We start from the raw sequence: 18,947 nt of genomic DNA on the forward strand, positions 1-18,947 counted from the left end.
CTCAAGAGTGGTTTTTGACAAGCTTTTTTCAAAATTGAAAAATCCAAAAAATCAAAAGTTTCTGGTTTGTGTGGAAATTTTTGAAATTCACGCGAATTGCTGTATTTTGTCCAAAACTAACCCCTCGAATCAAAATTTTACAATTTCCAGCCATTCTGGAGCCTCCAGCGCGATTTTCAATTTCTCCAGAATTTTGAATTTGCTCCAGATGGCGTGAAAATGACGTTGGGTAGCTAAAAATCGAGTTTTATATTACACTCGGCCTGTTTAACGAGTTTATCTACATTTGAGCCGATTACAGGAGTGACACCTCAAGAGTGATTTTTTGACCAGCTTTTTTCAAAATTAGAAAATCCAAAAAATCAAAAGATAACCGTTTGTGAGGAAAGTTTTGAAATTTGTTCGAATCACTGTATTTCTTCAAGAACTAACCCACAGAGCACAAATTCTACTATTTCCAGCCGTTTTGGAGTGGGAGTGACACGACACCTCAAAAAACCACTCTTGAGGTGTCACTCTCAAGATCGGCTCAAATGTGGATAAACTCGTTAAACAAGTCGAGTGTAATATACAAATCGATTTTTAGCTGCTCAACTTCATATTCACATCTTCTGGAGCAAATTCAAAATTCTGGAGAAATTGAAAATTTCGCTGGAGGCTCCAGAATGGCTGGAAATTGTGAAATTTTGATTCGGGGGGTTAGTTACGGACAAAATACAGCGATTCGCGCAAATTTCAAAAATTTCCACACAAACGGGGAACTTTTGATTTTTTGGATTTTTCAATTTTGAAAAAAGCTGGTCAAAAAAACACTTTTGAGGTGTCACTCCCAAAATCGGCTCAAATGTGGATAAACTCGTTGAACAGGTCGAGTGTAATATAAAACTCGATTTTCAGCTTCCCAACTTCATTTTGACGCCATCTGGAGCAAATTCAAAATTCTGGAGAAATTGAAAATCGCGCTGGAGGCTCCAGAATGGCTGGAAATTGTAAAATTTTGATTCGGGGGGTTAGTTACGGACAAAATACAGCAATTCGCGCAAATTTCAAAAATTTCCTCCCAAACGGTTATTTTTTGATTTTTTTGATTTTTTAATGTGAGTAAGGTCGGTTGCTGCCTAGAACTCAAAATTTGCTGGAAATCGCATTTATTCCAAAAATATTCATGTCACAAATGGCAATAAACCTTAAATTGTCTATTTTTCCATTTATGACACCGAATAGCATTATAAATCAAAATCAAGCCTTCTGAGGCATCTGATACTTCAAGATGAAAATATTGATAACAACTAACTAGCATTTTTGAAAATAGAAAAAAAAGATGAGCTAATATAAAATAAGTTTTCGTAAAAAAAGAAATTATTGTAGGAAAACAAGGCATAAATTTTGAGTTCTGGGCATCAACCGACCTTATTCAGTTTACAGCACTTCAGGTTTTATCCATCGGTTTGTCTCATAGCCGAAAAGGTTATAAATGAACAACCGCAACATTTTTTTTTTCAAATTTCCAGAGTCAGTACATTAAAAAAGTAAAAACCAATAATTGTTCAATTTGTAAGCGAATTTCATTGTGGAACAATTTGAACGTGACCCTTTTACTTTCGAGTGAATGAATAAATGCAAGTTTTTTTTCTCGAAAAAAGGGGCAAAGGGGCCATTCAGTTAAGAATTTCTTTCAGACTGCAATTTTTCATTTTTCCAACTTGAATTTTTTCAATAAGCATGTTTAGAATTTTGACTAGAAATAAAAATTCTCAAAATCTCAACGCTTTCTTACAGAGTTCAATTTTTTATTTTTTTCCAATTTATTGGGTCTTCTACGGTTTTACAGGATGTCCGGAGAGTGGTTGTTAAATTTCAGATTAATGTAGAGTAAAAAAAAACACGTAGGATAAACAAGTTGCCTATCTTGAAATTTGAAGGGGCAAAATACGTTTTCAAAATTTTAAGAGCCAAAATCTAATTTTGACCATGGAGGTGAATAGTACTTTGAAAAATGAACAAAATTACCTATTATGACTTTTTGCCCAACTTGCAAAATGAAGAGGCTACCAAATTATTACAAACAAGTTTTGTTACAATCATTTTTTTTTTCATACTATAAAATTTGACAATTTTTTAAAGCTCAAAAATTGTAAATTAGATGACATTTTTGGCAAATTAAAAATTGTTGAGCTTCAAAAACTTTTCAAATTTTAGAGTAATAAAAAAAATGATCATGATAAAATTTGTTTATTTTTTTATGTACTTAGGTACCTATGTAGTATTCATTTCCACATTAATTTTTTTCTTGGCGATTTTTTGAAATTAAAAATCATTTGTAGCCTCTTCAATTTGCAATTTCAAGAGAGAGAAATAGGGTAGGTATAAGGTACCTACCTACATTTATTCAGTATTTTTGTCATGCTTGTCTACCTCATCAAGTCTTAAAGATGGGTACCTAAATGTGCAAATGGCCTCTTTAGTGTGAAATTGGAGGAGCTAATTTTTGCGTAATGCTATTTTTGATAATTTTTTTCAATTTTCTTGCAATGTACATATCTATAACGACAACGACATTTTCGCTCGTCGCTCGTTTTTTGGTACCTGATTTTAAATAATGGACGTGTATTTTCACCACTTTTAATGATTTTATCGAATTTTAGTTGAATGAAAAAGAAAGAAAAATATGCCTTTTTTATCCGCGGTTTAAAATCTGTGCAACTCTGGAAAATTAGAACTTTTTTGGGGGGAGGATGATACATTTCCAGACCTGGAATCACATATCACATCACTTTCCTCAAAGTACTCGTAAGTTGGATGTGGGTTGAATTCTGAGAGCAAACTTGAGTACCTCTAACTACCTAATGATTTTCGGGGTTTTTGAAAATACGAGTACATTGTGGCAAACATTATACCTAATTATTAATATCAAAATGGATTACATTTTATGGGTGAAATCCAAACACTCACTGTTTCAAAAGTAACGCACTAAGTGCTAAGTGCTTGATTTCCAGATTGCTAAATAATTTCGTTTTTTTTGCAACAAAAAAATCATATTTCCACAAATTGTTTATAAGTTTAAAAATTGTTTTTCACAATCAATCATCACAAAAATGTGTTTTTAAAAAAGTACATATTTTCGTTTTCAGAATCACAAAGTAATTTTTTTTTCAACTTGACAAATTTTTTCCATTTTCTTATTTAACGTAGGTATTTATTAATTCAATTTTATAAGAATAATTTACAGCATTATTTCATTAAATAGGTTAAATTTTTAAATACAAAATGTGTCTGATTCTAGTATGGATATCTTCTGTATCTCTCCTTCAACACACAGTGTAGATAGAGATTTCAGACAAGAGAGTTTAGTTGCATACCCATGTCAAGTTAGGTACATAAAATGTTGATGTTTATTTTGTCCCTATTTCAAGATATATTTCGATTTACTTCAAGGAGTTTGTATTTGGTTTCATTTTGTATCTTTGAAGTGGTTCCATTTCATCGCTTCGTATTTCTCAAGTACCTACCTACAATTTTATACAAGTACCCATACTTTGAGTTCAACCAAAAATATGCATATTTAATTTCGTCCTTCAAAATCAGTTACTCGTAGCTTCACTGAAAACGCAACTAATTACCCAATCGTGGACTTATTTATTCCTATAATTTTTCAATGATCGAAGATATACACAATCACGAGAATAAATTCAGATTGGACGTTTTCAACACCACATTTTCCTTTCTTCGTGATTATATGTACCTATATTTGTCCATCTGTCATTTACTCATAAAAATTGACACACAATTTTAACACAATAAAAACAACAAAATTATCCACACGGCGTACGTAAAAAACAATTTATAGAAAGTATATATTTGTAAGAAAAACTGCCATCGTCTTCTCAATGGCTAATTGTAATATATAATGAAACTTTGATTGTAAATAATAATATAAAGTATTAAGTAAGCAACTCTATAACATAAAACTTAACATATAGAGTGTATAAAAAGCAAATGCAAAATTTTGTAACTTCCATTACTGAGATCCAGATCGGAGTGACTTGAAGAAGCTCAGCACAACGATGAAAAAGTAGTAACTGAGAGCTGTGGAAATACATATTTGACATTAGAACATACAAGCACATGAATGAGATACCTGTACACTTAAGCTAGAAAAAACCATTTAAAAAATCCAGAAATAATAGTAGGGGTATCATGTCTGTCTATCATTTCAAAATGACAAAAGAGTGGGACTGGAAAGATATACACACTATTACAATACCCCCTATTTTTTTTGCTGAAGTTACTGGACTATTGTTACATCACGTTTTTTGACGTTCCAACCCCCTCAGCTTGGCCCCTATCAATGCTAAGGAAAAAAATGACACATTTTTGAAATCATCGTAAAATTTTGCAACTTTATTATCTGAACTATTTTTTGATTGCTAAGTTTATATACCTACTGACAATATTCGTTTGAATGCGTGACTTTAAAAATTTGGAATACAAAAGATTTGAGACCACAAACACCCCCTACCCCTTTTTGGTTAGGATTTATTGGCCAAAACAGATGACAACGAAGGTGCTCAATTTTCACAACTTTGGGAACTCCTGGATTAGTTTTGCAATTCGATCTCAAAAATGTAATGGTGGTTTCGGGGTCGGGAAGTGATCCCCTTTCGATGAAATATCGCTAAAATTGTACGTATATCTTTCCGGCCCGATTGTTTTGATAATATTTTCACTTTGGTGCCTCTACTATAATGCTCCAAAAATGAACCGAGTAAGTAAGCAAATAATTCAAACTAAACGTACCAGCGAAGGCAGCGAAAATAATTTCAAAAATGCCAATAACAACAAAACCTCCTTTTGCAAGTTCATCGGCCTGTTTCTTATCAGCAGCTTGGCTGGCGAAATAACCAATGACAGCACCGCCAAAAATTAGCAATGCAAGCATTCCAATTATCAAACCTACTAAGCCAATCAGCTGCACCACCATGTAAGGTATTAAAAATACTGGTTTCTCCTAAATAAATACAAATACATACAAAATCATAGATTAGATTGCAATCTTACACAAGTCAAGTAGATGTACCTAGGTACATATTTTAGGTTGAATCGAAAAAAAAAATTGTTGGCGAGATGTTGACCAGATTCAGTGGACAGTGGACACCTCTATTTGATTTTTTCTTCACGATCCACCCTACTGCCTTAATGAGTAATTACCTGCGTAGCCGCATAGATGCCAGCGATTGCAATACACAGAATAATGAGGTACCCAATGATATTTGCAGCCTGATTACCTGGCGCTCCGAAACTTCCAAGTATTTTTAAAAGTGAACCAATCTGAAAAAAATTTAAAAACCTCGATTAATATTTTCAATTGAGTGAACATAAGCTATAAATAAATTCGCTGCAGAGACAAAATGCTAAACATAAAAAACATAATATTTCGATGAAAATGGAATATCAGAGACTGCAGACCCCCCCCCCCCCCCACAAAAGTTTCAGATGCAACCCATACATAGTCATGTGTAGTTATGTTTGCTTAAACTAGCAACACAATGTAAAACAAGTGAAAACTGAAATGACTCTATCCTCAGATTTGGAAACTAATCAGCTGAAGTTAAATTTCCGGTTTTCAAGTTATTTTTACTTCTTTTGAAAAATTTTAAAAATTCAGAAAAGTTGACCGATTTTTACTTTAATTTTTTCAAGAAATATAAATTTTATTCAGCGAAGTGAACTAATGTGAATCCAATCAGTTCTTTCAATTAAATTCACAATCATATCGTATCAAACAATTACTAGAATTAGACCATTCTGGAGCCTGCAGCGATTTTTATTATTTTCTCCAGAAGCTTCAAATTACTGAGGAGGAGCCAATATCAAACTTTAAGTCGTGCTCCCATTGAATGTCCTTTTTTGCTTCAATCACTTTTTTGGAACAATTGAAATCAACATTTTTTTTTCTTCAAACAAAATTTGCTTAATTCTTGAGTCATTTTTTTGGAATAGTCGAGAGATTTTTTTGGGGGGGGGGAAGGGGAATAGTTAAAATTTTTTTAGAATATGTGATTGATGAAAAAAAGTTTTTTTTTTGGGATAATAAGAGAAAATTTTTGGTAAATTTGAGTTGGTTTTTTGGAGATTTTTTTTTCGAAATACGGAATTCATTTTTTTTCTAATTTTCAAAATAGTTTTCGAGATTGAAAAATTGTCGACTTTGATAATATTGCATTGCATCAATTTTTTTCTAAAGTTTCCAAAATAATTTTCAAATTGAGTTGAAAAATAGACGATTATTTTTTTGAATATTTTTGAGTGAGCTGGAGTGAAGTAGGTCTTTTTCGTGGGTGGGGGGAGGGGGCGGGGATTGAAAAATTTGATTTTAAATTCAATGAAGAATTTTTCTGTGGCGACTTCAAGTAGAAATTTTCAATTCAAATGAATGAAGTGTTTTGTGTCGAGCTTAGGTAGATGATTTTTTCGCAGTAACTTCGAATTAATTTTTTATGGCGATTTTGAATTACATGATTTTCTCACGGTGATTTGGGATACATTTTTTTTGGAGTGAATTTGGATAAAGCGTTTTGGCAGTGATTTAAAAAATTTTTTGAGGTGAGTAAAGTGAGAGAATTTTTTATTTTATACCAGATTACAAAAAAGTTTCTGTGGAGCTGCTGAGTTCAAATTTTTTTAGAGCGAGGGTGGAGGGAGGGAGGGAGGAGCATTGCGAATAAATATTTCAGATTATTCTAAATGAATTTTCTGTTCTGATTTTCTATAAAGTATTATCTTACCTATAATAATTTAGAATCCAATCAAAGTGAAGGGTCATTTGAAAAAAGAGCCAGGGGTTCCCAAAATCACGCGATTGAACTTCTAAATAGATAAAAGTTGAAGGTCCAAATTCAGATTAAATCTGAAAAAAACACGTATTGCCTACATTTTTTACAATAATGGCACCTTTGAAAGAACTCGCCGAAAATCATCCATGCACGTTTGAAAAAAATTCAGTACGAAACAGCCGAAGATATGATAAAAATTTTCAGCTGAAATTGCGATTTTTCAACCCTTTCAGAGTGATTTGGGGAATTGGGGCGAGATAGTTATCTAAAAATTTATTTGAGGGGGGGGGGGGTGGATTGGACCCGAATGAATATCTTTCATTGATTATATAGTTTAAAAATCTCGAGGATGAGGCAATTCTATCTATATTATCAGGCGATGCTTTTGGAACCCGATTTATATAACTTTTGATTTAATAAAATAGCTCGAGATTCAAAATTGTGTCACAGTTTTGCTTTATCAGAGGCATACAAAATACCATCTGATGTATCGTAAGAATTATTTCGTTTTTTTTGCCATTTCCCCCCTCCACACTTTTCTTGCGGATGAGAGGGTTCTCCCTTCCGGTGGATAAATATGTCCATTACAAAAAAACGACGTTTCCAACTTTAATAAAAAGAAAATTAATGCTTCACAATTTTTCCGGAATATCAAAATAACGACCACAGCTTCCAGTTTCAGTTCAGTTTGCAATATTATAAACATTAAATTTCCCTTAATTGGTGTCATCTGAGAGAATTCCCAGTTTGATATCCTTTACTCTTCATGGAATGCTTTAGTCACGGAGTCACAATCGTTTTTCAAAAAAAAGCTGCTTATCCATTTTTTCCAAAGGGGCAAAGAAAATTTGGCTTTTTGGAATTGAAAAATTTATCTGAGAGATAAGCAGACCTTTATTGTAACCTCTTTTATGAAGGCACGCCAATTCTCAAAAATCGCAAGTCCATAATTTTTTGCCCCCCCCCCATATTAAACCTCAAACAACCAAAACGAACTAATTTTCGCGTTCAAAAAGTCCTGTTTTCGTTCCAAAATTGTCAACTGAAGTCCTATTTTTTGCCAAATTTTGTTTATAAGGTCCAGGTTTTGTTTGTTTTTTTGTTTGGCCAAATTCGCCCAAGTTAAAATATGTCAATTTTTGCAGAGGGGGGGGGGGGGGTGTGGGATAGGGAAGTCAAAAAGCGTGAATTTTTGGCGAAATATTAAAAAGTACCCATTTTTGGAGACATATTATTAGAAAATTTCAATTGTTGTCAAAATTGTCAAAAAGTGTCCATTTTGGTAGAATTATGAAAAGAAGCGAATTTTTGCAAAGATAGCTCAAAAAATCCTGTTCTTGCCAAATTTAAAATTCACATTTTTTTATCAAAATTATAAGAGTGTCAATTTTTGGCGAGTTGACAAAAAATTGTGATGTTTTTCCCTAACAAAAATTCTTAAGAAATTTTTTTGATAAAATATATTCAAAGAGTTTATTGCGTTTAAAAAAATGAATAAACAAAATGTCAATTTTCGACTTTTAAAAATTCTTTAAAATTTTTAAAATCCGTACATCCCCCCCCCCCACCTCAAGCAACCAAAAAATTGATTTTCAAGTTTAAAAAGTCCTGTTTTCGTTCCGAAATTGCCAAACAAAATCCTACAAGGCTCATTTTTTTTGGTTTTGGAAAAGATTTTAAATTTCGACTTTTCTTTTAACTTTTTAAAATCCGTACATCCCTCCCCCTCCCACCTCAAGCAACCAAAAAGAATTAATTTTCAAGTTTAAAAAGTCATGTTTTCGTTCCGAAATTGCCAAACAAAATCCTACAAGGCTCATTTTTTTTTTTTTGGAAAAGTGGTCAAAGTGTCAGTTCTTATAGGAGGGAGAGGGATGTCAAAATGCGTAAATTTTTGGCAAAGTAGTCAAAAGTGCCCATTTTTGAAAAATTGTTGAAAAATTTTCATTTTTGTCAAAATCGTCAAAAAAAATCCCATTTTGGTGAAATTGTCAAAAGGGGCCAATGTTAGGTTAGATTGCTCGAAAACTCCTGTTCTTGCCAATTGTCAAAAAATTAATGTTTTTTTGTCAAAATTGTAAGAGTGCCAATTTTTAGTGAGTTCACAAAAAATTGTAAGTTATGTTTTTTCATCAAAATTCTCAGGAATTTTTTGATAAAATTGTAGTCAAATTTACTTAACTTCAAATTCCAACTTTTAAAAATTCTTCCAACTTTTTAAAATCCGTACAACCCCCTCCCCTCCACAACCAAAAAGCTTTGTTTTCGTTCCGAAATTGCCAAACAAATTTTCTAATAAGGTTCAGTTTTTTTTTTTTGCTAAATTTGCGCAAGTCAAAACATGTCAATTTTTGAAAAAGTTGTCAACGTGTCAACTTTTTTTTAGGGGGGGGAGGGTGTCAAAAAGCGTTAATTGTTGGTAAAAATAGTCAAAAGTGCCCATTTTGGGAACAATTATTGTTAAAAAATTTCCATTTTAGTAAAATTGTCAAAAGGGGCCAATTTTTACAAAGATTGTTCAAAACTCCTGTTCTGGGGGGCAAAATTTTGTCAAAAAATTCACGTTTTTCATCAAAATTACGAAAGAGTGCCAATTTTTGGCGAGTTGGCAAAAAAATTGAAATGTTTTTCCATCAAAATTCTCAGGAATTCGATAAAATTGTATGTATGTAGGTAGGTACCAAATCGATTTTACTACGTTCATAAAAATGGATCGACAAAATTTCAAATTTCAACTTTTAAAAATTCTTCGAACTTTTTGAAGTCCGTACAATTTACCCCCCCCCCCCCCCTCCTCCTCCTCCCTCCCCCCTCAAACAACCGAAAAGAATTGATTTTCGCTTTCAAAAGGTCTTGGTATCCGTACATTTTGATGAGCCTCCATTTCATCGAGACTGTGAAATTAAATTAATTCCGATCTCGATAATAATATATTCATGCACCGTTGAAATCGAGCGTCAGACATTACTGCCAAAATAAACATTACTCCCCCACCATCCTCCCACCTCTTCGAAAAAACCTCCGAGATTAAATCGATAGATATGAGAATCGTTAACGATACATTTTACGGTGGTTTAGAAGCCATTTTATTTTTTTCTGCACTTGTGTGCGAAAAATCATCTACAACATTCCGTCTGCACAGAACTCCGAACTCCCCTCTTCCCCGCCACTCCGATGAAACTACTCGTGGCATCGTAAAACGCTGCATTGGGTTGGGTTGGGTGGAAAAGACGACAACAGACAAGTACCAGCAGTACCTACCTACCTAATATTCTGGGAAATGGGAATACCTATTTCAGCGCAAAACGAAGTACCATCATTTTCTTGTACAGAATTTCGCCCCTTTTTATCACCCCACCTGTTGCTTGTTCTGTTGCATTTTAAAATTGCAGAAATTTAGAACAGTATTTTAAAGCAGCATGGATGAGAAAACAATAAACTCCAGGAATACCAATAGTTCAGAAACTTTCACAAATTCTATGCAAAATAAGACACTTCCTTCTTCTCCTTTCTCGTATCACTTCGTCAGTTAATTTTATATTTAAAAAAAAAAATTGAAAAAAAATTGAAGCAACATGCTAAAATTTTTTTTACAACTTCACGATAAAATAAAAAATTCAACCACGGAAAGAAGAATTAAAAATTATAAAAAAAGAAATATTTCAGAAATACAACTTTAATCTAGAAATTTTACCCCACCAGTGATCAAAATAATTAAACAAAAAATGTGAAATGCACAAAAAATTCAACAATTAATCGCCCGGGAAGCGGGAAATAATTATACATACAATGTAGCCGAAACCTATACATTAATCTATTATTACCTACCGAGGCCTCTTTTATCAAGGTCTTCCCTCACACGAACTATTTCTACCAAAAAAAAATCATCATTTACAATTTCACTCGAAATAAATTAATCCGACTTTTCACAGAACTTTACTGCATTCCAATTGCCCATAAAATTAAAAAATTCCCTAATAGGCTAGGTAACTTCGTAGACGAAATTCAAAACATTAATAAATAAGTAGGTAGGTAAATAACCCACAAAAACTCACCAAAGTAAGAATGAGAAGAATCAAGGTTCCTGTCTTCAGCGAACAGCCACAACAGCACGAATTTACCTTTTGCATTTTTAATAGTGTTTTTTTTTTTTAGGAAAAAAAGGCAGTACAAATTACACAAACAATAACAAAAAAACGTTCACGCACAATTCGCGTCCAACTCGCAAGATTTAATCCAACCAACAGCAATAATAATAGCTTCGGTGTCAGCGATCAGCGACGACGACGACGACGTAGTAGTAGAGTAGAAAACCTATTCGAGACGAAATTCAATCAATTTGAATTTCGGCCATGAGTATACGACCAGAGACGCAGATATATGTTGGTAAAAATGGCGCCAACGCCCCACTCCCACCACCACACCCGAGCCCAGCTTGCGATTTTGTCGCCCTCGTTCCTCGCTTTTCGCTCCTCTAAAAATAAAGCGTGGTAATAAAAGCGAGAGTAAAAATACCACTTTTTTTCGGCGGCAACAAATAATAATAAGGAAACATGAACTAAGAACTAAAAATAATGAAACGGCCTATGCGTGATTTTTTTCGTCAAAGTTGGATGAAAATCACGTAGTTTGCTCGAAAAATACTCCCAATCAAATACCTACCTAGTACCTACCTCGAAGAAGTAAAAAAATTCGGAAATTGGGAAATTCAATTACATTCATTCGTTTTTCGTGCGAGAGAAACTAAACTTTTAATGGGGTGGGGGGAGGAGGAGGGGATCTTCGAATGTTTTCAACTTTACCCTCTCTAATTTTACTTTCCTCCTTGGCAGTTGGCATGCTTGTGTGAAGCACATGGTAGCTCGTCTTACCTCCCCTATCCACCCATCTTCCAATCGCGTTTTCTTTCTTCTTCAAGGTTACGTTTTCCCCCCTTTGGGTAACTTTTTTCACCCCATCATTTGAAAAAAAATACCATATGTAATTTTTTGGAGATTTTTTTTTCCATCACTCGAGACTACAAATTTGATGTTTGATGAAATGATCATAGCTCGTCTCATTTCTCCTCTCTTTTCCACCACTCCCAAACATGTTTTTATTCTTCTTCAGGGTTAAATTTTTCCCCCTCTATGGGTGATTTTTTTCACCCCATCATTTGAGAAAAAAATACCATAATTTTTTGAAGAGTTTTTTTCATAACTCGAGACTACAAATTTGATGTTTGAGAAATTATCATAGCTCGTCTCATTTCTCCTCTCCTTTCCACCCCTCCCAAACACGTTTTTATTCTTCTACAGGGTTATATTTTGCCCCCTCTATGGGTGATTTTTTTCACCCTATCTTTCGAGAAAAAAATACCATAATTTTTTGATGGATTTTTTGTCATCACTCGAGACTACAAATTTGATGTTTGATGAAATGATCATAGCTCGTCTCATTTCTCCTCTCCTTTCCACCACTTCCAAACACGTTTTTATTCTTTCTGAGGGTTAAATTTTCTCCCTCTATGGGTGATTTTTTTCACCCCATCTTTTGAGAAAAAAATACCATAATTTTTTGGAAATTTTTTTCCATCACTCGAGACTACAAATTTGATGTTTGATGAAATGATCATAGCTCGTCTCGATTCTCCACTCCTCTCCACCACTTCTAAACACTTTTTTATTTTTTTGGAGGGTTAAATTTTCTCCCTCTATAGGTGATTTTTTTCACCCCATTTTTTGAGAAAAAAATACCATAATTTTTTGAAGATTTTTTTGTCATCACTCGAGACTACAAATTTGATGTTTGATGAAATGATCATAGCTTGTCTCATTTCTCCTCTCCTCTCCTCCCCTCCCAAACACGTTTTTATTCTTCTTCAGGGTTAAATTTTTCCCCTCTCTATGAGTGATTTTTTTCACCCCATCTTTTGAGAAAAAAATACCATAATTTTTTGAATATTTTTTTTCATCACTCGAGACTACAAATTTGATGTTTGATGAAATGATGATAGCTCGTCTCATTTCTCCTCTCCTCCACACCCCTCCCAAACACGTTTTTATTCTTTATGAGGGTTAAATTCCCCCCCCCTCTATGGGTGATTTTTTTCACCCCACCTTTTGAGAAAAAAATACCATAATTTTTTGAAGATTTTTTGTCATCACTCGAGACTACAAATTTGATGTTTGATGAAATGATCATAGCTTGTCTCATTTCTCCTCTCCTCTCCTCCCCTCCCAAACACGTTTTTATTCTTCTTCAGGGTTAAATTTTTCCCCTCTCTATGAGTGATTTTTTTCACCCCATCTTTTGAGAAAAAAATACCATAATTTTTTGAATATTTTTTTTCATCACTCGAGACTACAAATTTGATGTTTGATGAAATGATGATAGCTCGTCTCATTTCTCCTCTCCTCCACACCCCTCCCAAACACGTTTTTATTCTTTATGAGGGTTAAATTCCCCCCCCCCCTCTATGGGTGATTTTTTTCACACCACCTTTTGAGAAAAAAATACCATAATTTTTTGAAGATTTTTTGTCATCACTCGAGACTACAAATTTGATGTTTGATGAAATGATCACAGCTCGTTTCATTTCTCCTCTCCTCTACTCCCCTCCCAAACACGTTTTCCTTCTTCTTCAAGGTTAAATTTTCCCCTTCTATGGGTGATTTTTTTCACCCCATCTTTTGAAAAAAAAATAATTTTTTGGAGATTTTTTTTTCATCACTCGAGACTACAAATTTGATGTTTGATGAAATGATCATAGCTCGTTTCATTTCTCTTCTCCTCTCCTCCCCTCCCAAACACGTTTTTATTCTTCTTCTGGGTTAAATTTTTTCCCCTATGTGGGTGATTTTTTTCACCCCACCTTTTGAGAAAAAAATACCATAATTTGTTGGAAGATTTTTTTCATCACCCGAGACTACAAATTTGATGTTTGATGAAATGATCATAGCTCGTTTCATTTCTCTTCTCCTCTCCTCTCCTCCCCTCCCAAACACGTTTTTATTCTTCTTCAGGGTTAAATTTTTCCCCCTCTATGGGTGATTTTTTTCACCCCCACCTTTTGAGAAAAAAATACCATAATTTGTTGGAAGATTTTTTTTCATCACTCGAGACTACAAATTGATGTTTGATGAAATGATCATAGCTCGTTTCATTTCTCTTCTCCTCTCCTCCCCTCCCAAACACGTTTTTATTCTTCTTCAGGGTTAAATTTTCCCCCCTCTATGGATGATTTTTTTCACCCCATCTTTTGAGAAAAATATACCATAATTTTTTGAAGATTTTTTTGGTCATCACTCGAGACTACAAATTTGATGTTTGATGAAATGATCATAGCTCGTCTCATTTCTCCTCTCCTCTCCTCCCCTCCCAAACACATTTTCCTTCTTCTTCAAGGTTAAGTTTACCCCCCTATGGGTAATTTTTTTCACCCCACCATTTGAGAAAAAAATACCATAACTTTTTGAAGATTTTTTTTTTCATCACTAGAGACTACTTTGATGTTTGATGAAATGATCATAGCTCGTCTCATTTCTCCTCTCCTCTCCTCCCCTCCCAAACACGTGTTTATTCTTCTTCTGGGTTAAACCCCCCCCCCCCCCGGTATGAGTGATTTTTTTCAACCCATCTTTTGAGAAAAAAGTACCATAATTTTTTGAAGATTTTTTTTCATCTCTCGAGACTGCAAATTTTATGTTTGATGAAATGAGCATAGCTCGTCTCATTTCTCCTCTCCTCTCCTCTCCTCTCCTCCCCTCCCCTCCCAAACACGTTTTTATTCTTCTTCAGGGTTAAATTTTCTCCCCCTATGGGTACTTTTTTTCATCTCATCCTTTGAGAAAAAAATACCATAATTTTTTGAAGATTTTTTTTTCACTCGAGACTACAATTTAAAATTTTGATGTTCGATGAAATGATCATAGATCACTGTGGGGGAAGAGAATCCCTGCTCATCGATCGACCTGTTGACCGGCATGCGCTCTCGAGTACTATAAATATTCAAAAACAGAGAGTGATCTCACTAATCTCATATGCATGAGAAAGTGACAAACTGTTGAATTTTCGAAGGTCTATCGTCCGAGAATAAACCAGATATGTATGTATTTTATGTTTTCTGGAATTCCCTATAAGGATTAAAGAACGTGGTATAATTTGAAGAAAAATAATGCCGTATCAGTGCCTACTTTATCTTTTAAAGATTGATAATTATTATTATTTCAATAAGAGGGAAAATATTTGTATTTTTTAGTATAGGTAATTTTTATCTTGGCTGAAAAAAAAAAATAAGAATAATGTACAAGCTATAAACTCTATACAATCAAACTGAAAGTCTCTCTATTCGATATATAACGACGTGAAAATAAACAAGTCTGTCATTTTTTTACGATAACAAAATTTTAATCAAAATAATTGAAAGTGATAAGCACCCAAGTGCACAAATAATTACGTTTAAGTGCGTAGGCTTTTGAAGGACAAGACGAGCGTGCTATCGTCGTATTTTCTCGTAAGCATAATACATATATAAGACAGTTTGCAGCTGCGCAAGCCCGTGAACTTTATGATTTCGTAGCCATTTTCGCCATAATATTTCAAGGCTAAACCTAATTATCGGGCCTAGCTCTAGCTGTATTGACGAGAGCTGGCAATACTGCCTTGTCCAAACAGAGAGAAAGAGTTCATAAAAGGCTCACATAAATTTAACACGCTCGCTGTTGAAAAAAAAAAATACCAAATACGAACGAAGGAAGGTTCGATTTTTATGTTGCCTCGTTTCCTGCTTCGCAATGTGGTTTGGTTTGGATAATGTAATGAGTTCGATTGACGAATGATTGTTTAGCACGTACCTATCTATAGAATGACGAGAAATCGATAGGTCTTTCTTCGTGGTTGAGATTCTTCTAAACTGACAATGAGAGTGTAAGTTTAAACAGTTTTGATTTCATTTTATACTGAGAAAAGTATTTTAGATTCTTGAAAAAAAAAGAGAGAGAGAGATCGTTTTAAGGAATCATTGTGATAGATCGTGAAAATAAATTATGGGGGATTTTGGCCAAATTCAACGGACATTGTTTCATTTTGAGTTGAAAGTCATTTAGAAAAGGCTTTTAGCTCCGGAGGTCCCTCTGAAGAGAAGATATGGATCCTCAAATAGAGGGAATTTTTGAAAAAATCTTGATTTTTTGTTCCAGCCTCTACCCAACCTGTTTAGGCAAAAATGACTCAGCTCCAAAAGATAGTATTTGAGATTTTGCATCGACCTAGGCCATTTCCATCAGACCCAAGATCATTTTTAGGGTTCCACTGAGCGGTTAAAAATTTGCAAATTGCTTATTTTTGGATAAATTCGTGTTTTGACAATTTTTTTCACCTCAAATATTTCGCATTAATCGAGCCAAAATATCGAAAAATGTCATTTTTGAAACTAGAAAAACATTTTGGAACGCAGTGGTGCCAATTTTTTGGTTATTAATTATCGCTTCATTTTGAATTGAAAGTCATTCAGAAAATGCTTTAGCACCGGAGATATCCCTGGAGAGGAGATATGGGTCCTCAAAGAAAGTGCATTTTTCAAAAAATACTGCAGGTTTTTTCGCTCCAGCCTCTACCTAACATGTTTTGGGATAAGTGCTAAGGATAAGTGGCTCAGCTTCAAAAAATAGTATTTGAGATTCTGCATCGATCTAGGCCATTTCCATCAGACCCAAGATCATTTTTAGGGTTCCACTGAATGTTTAAAAATTTGCAAATCGTTTATTATTTGGTAAATTTGTGTTTTGAAAAAAATTTTCCTGAAATATTTTGTATCACTCAAGCTAAAATATCTAAAGATATTATCAGTTTTGAAACTAGAGAAATATTTTGGAACGCAGTGGTGCCAATTTTAGGTCAATATTAATAAGCTTTAAAAAACTGAAAAAATATGAAAACTTTATGGCTATTTTTTTGAATTTTTTGAAATCGTACAAAAAATTGACACCACTGCGTTCCAAAATATTTCCCCGGTTTCAAAAATGATATTTTTTGATGTTTTGACTCGATTAATATGGGAAATATGTGAGGAGAAAAAAAATTCAAAACACGAATTTATTCAGAAATAAACGATTTGAAAATTTTCAGCAGCTCAGTAGAACCCTCTAAAAGCAGACTTGGATTTTGATGAAAATGGCCTAGGTCGACGTAGAATCTCAAATACTATCTTTTGGAACTGGGCTATTTCCCCTAAGACAGGTTGAGTAGAGGCTGGAGCGAAAAAACCACGATTTTTTAAAGAATGCTCCTATTTTGAGAACATAAATCCCACCTCCAAGGGCAATTCCGAAGCTTTAATTTTTTTTGAGTGACTTTCAACTCAGAATGAAAGTATTTACTGAATCGGGGCGAAATCCTCCGGCATTTTTCTTTTATGATCCAATTCACCCTGAAATAGGTAAGGAGAATACCCGGGATTATTTCCTCAATATTGGTAAGTAATATAAAAAAGAAAAAACACCAAATTACAAGGTTTGGGTTTTGGTGACCATTTTGGTTTTTAGTTTTTTCGGATTAATAATATGTGAAAATGTCTGAAAATTTAAAAAATCGCACCCTCAGTCCCTTACGAGTATCTTGTCCCCTCTTCAGAAAAAAGTTTCAACTGTTTAAATTTGAATACTTCGATGATTTTGATTCAAAATTTGTGTGCATTCAAATTATCAGAAGGTATGAAGAGGGGTGAAAACAGTCAAAAAAGTCGGAAAGGGAAAGAGAACGAAAAGTTGCATAATTAATAAACACAGAAATCAGCCTCCTAGAATTATTTGGAAGGAACAAATCCATTTCTTGGCGATTTCAAACCTGATCAAATCCTATAGGAAGGACCCGGATTGGATCATTTTGTGAGGTCTGAACAGATCTGATCAAATCTGTTTGATGACAAAAAATCAGATTTGATCAGATTCAGACATTCCCTACATCCAATTAAATCTGATCAGACCTGATCAAGCTGGACCACTTTTTTTTATACATAATTTCAACGATTTTTACGCCAATTTTAGTTTTTCTATTTTTGTAATATTTCATTCAATGCAACTGATATTTCTTCTTAAAATTTCGCCCTAATTTTGAGATATTTGGTAGTTTTCTAATACGTAGGTACCTACTTATTCCGTCGTTTTTTCGGTGATTGATTTTAGATTTTTATTGAGCAGTGATTCGTGATCCGAAGATCCGAATCGTGACTGATTTTACCCAATGCTTTCTGGGGAGTCTAAAAATAATTTTTTTATTTACGTTTAGAAAGTGCCCCAAATATGTTTTTTAGGTTATTTTGATTTTTCATTCCCTCCTCCCTTTACAAGTTTTTTTTTTAGTTTATTAGATTTTACGTTGAGTTTTCTTTTAATTCAGTTTGAAACAAATAAATGGTAAACCTGAAGTTGAAAATGTATGATCAAATTTGTGGAACATCGCATTTTTGGGGGGGGGGTCTATCACCTACCCTACAATTGTAAACTTTTCGCATCGTTTTTTTTTTTTTTTTGAAAAAAATTGAAAAAGTCAAAAAATTTATTCTTGTGATTTTGATTTTGTATTATTTTCGAAAATCAAATTGGAGCCAAAAATACTTTAAAAAACAAAATTTCGGACTCCCCTCTAAATCGATTTGAAATCGTTCCAAACTGTTTTAAGCGGTTCTAATGGAGCCTTTCAGGAGAATTTTTGAAAGTTGACGTTACTTCAAAATTTTACCAAACAAAGATAAAATATTAAAATTCATTTTATACCTACCCTAATTTAAACATACGGAGTCGATTAAAGGTCATTTAAAGCCACTCTGGAGCCTCTAGCTAGTATATTTTGAAAATTTCAGATTTTCAAATCGTGCCGTAAAAGTCTATGCAAATAAACTTTAGCACGTGTAAACGCGATCGACGCCTGGTCTGTGACCTACTTGACTAATAACACGACATTTTTCCGGAATCGATTTCTGTCAGTTTCGAAACCATTATAAATGTATTAATTATCAAACAATTTTATAATTTAATTAAAATTTAAAAAATTGAAACGAAAGTGATTTAATTCATTGAACAGATTTCAGGAGAGGGTGCTTTTCGAAAACTAGAATTTCCAAAAGGTTGCTGAACT

General features: G+C 33.6%; 1 protein-coding gene across 1 annotated transcript; it reads right to left on the reverse strand.

Annotated features, from left to right (window-relative positions):
* Positions 1–3,826: 3,826 nt before the first annotated feature.
* LOC135848768 (uncharacterized) lies at positions 3,827–11,176 on the reverse strand. Its single transcript, XM_065368753.1, has 4 exons — positions 10,889–11,176; positions 5,209–5,328; positions 4,798–5,008; positions 3,827–4,086 (listed from the first exon to the last, which is right to left on the reverse strand). The coding sequence occupies exons 1-4, from the start codon at positions 10,961–10,963 to the stop codon at positions 4,019–4,021; spliced, it is 474 nt and encodes a 157-aa protein (XP_065224825.1). The 5' UTR covers positions 10,964–11,176; the 3' UTR covers positions 3,827–4,018.
* Between the last annotated feature and the right edge of the window lie 7,771 nt (positions 11,177–18,947).

The sequence above is a fragment of the Planococcus citri genome, chromosome 5 (assembly GCF_950023065.1).
Source record: "Planococcus citri chromosome 5, ihPlaCitr1.1, whole genome shotgun sequence".
NCBI lineage: Eukaryota > Metazoa > Arthropoda > Insecta > Hemiptera > Pseudococcidae > Planococcus > Planococcus citri.